Source organism: Dipodomys ordii, unplaced genomic scaffold (assembly GCF_000151885.1).
Source record: "Dipodomys ordii isolate 6190 unplaced genomic scaffold, Dord_2.0 Scaffold10690, whole genome shotgun sequence".
NCBI lineage: Eukaryota > Metazoa > Chordata > Mammalia > Rodentia > Heteromyidae > Dipodomys > Dipodomys ordii.
Window position 1 is genome coordinate 1 of NW_012277902.1, and position 920 is coordinate 920.

Genomic DNA, 920 nt, shown 5'->3' on the forward strand with positions numbered 1-920 from the left:
CGTCCTAGGAGCACCACAGTGACTCCAGGCCTGCCTGTCCTCAGGACTGAAGGGGACCTACCAGGGCCTAACAGCCACTGTGCTAAAGCAGGGCTCCAACCAAGCCATCCGTTTCTTTGTCATGACCTCTCTGCGCAACTGGTACCGAGGTGAGTCTGTGCCCCCCCAACCCTGCCTCCAAACACTGCAAGCCAGGCTTCTCCCTTTGGGCTTCACCCTTGGGAGGATGGAGGGACTTTCACGGGCCCTGTTCCTCAACCCTCAAAGCCTTGCCCTCCTTTTCCCTCCTAGTCTTCTCTGACCACAATTCCTCTTTATATCTAGGGGACAATCCCAACAAGCCCATGAACCCACTGATCACAGGGGTGTTTGGAGCTATTGCAGGCGCAGCCAGTGTGTTTGGGAACACACCTCTGGATGTGATCAAGACCCGGATGCAGGTCGGGGGAGAGCACTGGGAAGGTGGGGAAGGGTACGGGCTTGGGACAGAAGCTAGTTGCTGAGTATTCTGGCTCTTGCAGGGCTTGGAGGCACACAAATACCGGAATACACTGGACTGCAGCTTGCAGATCCTGAGGAACGAGGGACTCATGGCGTGAGTAGGAAAGGGGCAGGACTGTTATCCCCCTCCAGCTATCCTGCTCTAGGCTACCTTCCTCTAGGCCTTGGTGTTCCTCTTTCATTTTCTAGGGGGAAGGGTGCTTTTTTAGGGACACCATCCTTTTTTTTTTTGGTTTCTTTTTTTTTTATTGTGAAAATACTGTACAGAGGGGTTATAATTACATGGGCAAGATAATGAATACATTTCTTATCAAGCATTGTAGCCTCCTCCTTTGTTTCCCCTTCCCATCTCCCCCCCACACACCCAATCCTCCCCCCCCCACTAAAGTTGTAAAGTTCGTTTTCGACATAACAACTTG

General features: G+C 52.2%; 1 protein-coding gene across 1 annotated transcript; it reads left to right on the forward strand.

Moving 5' to 3' along the window:
* Positions 1-40: 40 nt before the first annotated feature.
* Positions 41-625, forward strand: LOC106002443 (tricarboxylate transport protein, mitochondrial; the record flags this gene model as incomplete). Its single annotated transcript, XM_013037319.1, has 3 exons — positions 41-149; positions 325-440; positions 522-625. Coding segments are annotated over 3 exons (303 nt in total), but the record flags the coding sequence as incomplete, so codon positions are not given.
* Between the last annotated feature and the right edge of the window lie 295 nt (positions 626-920).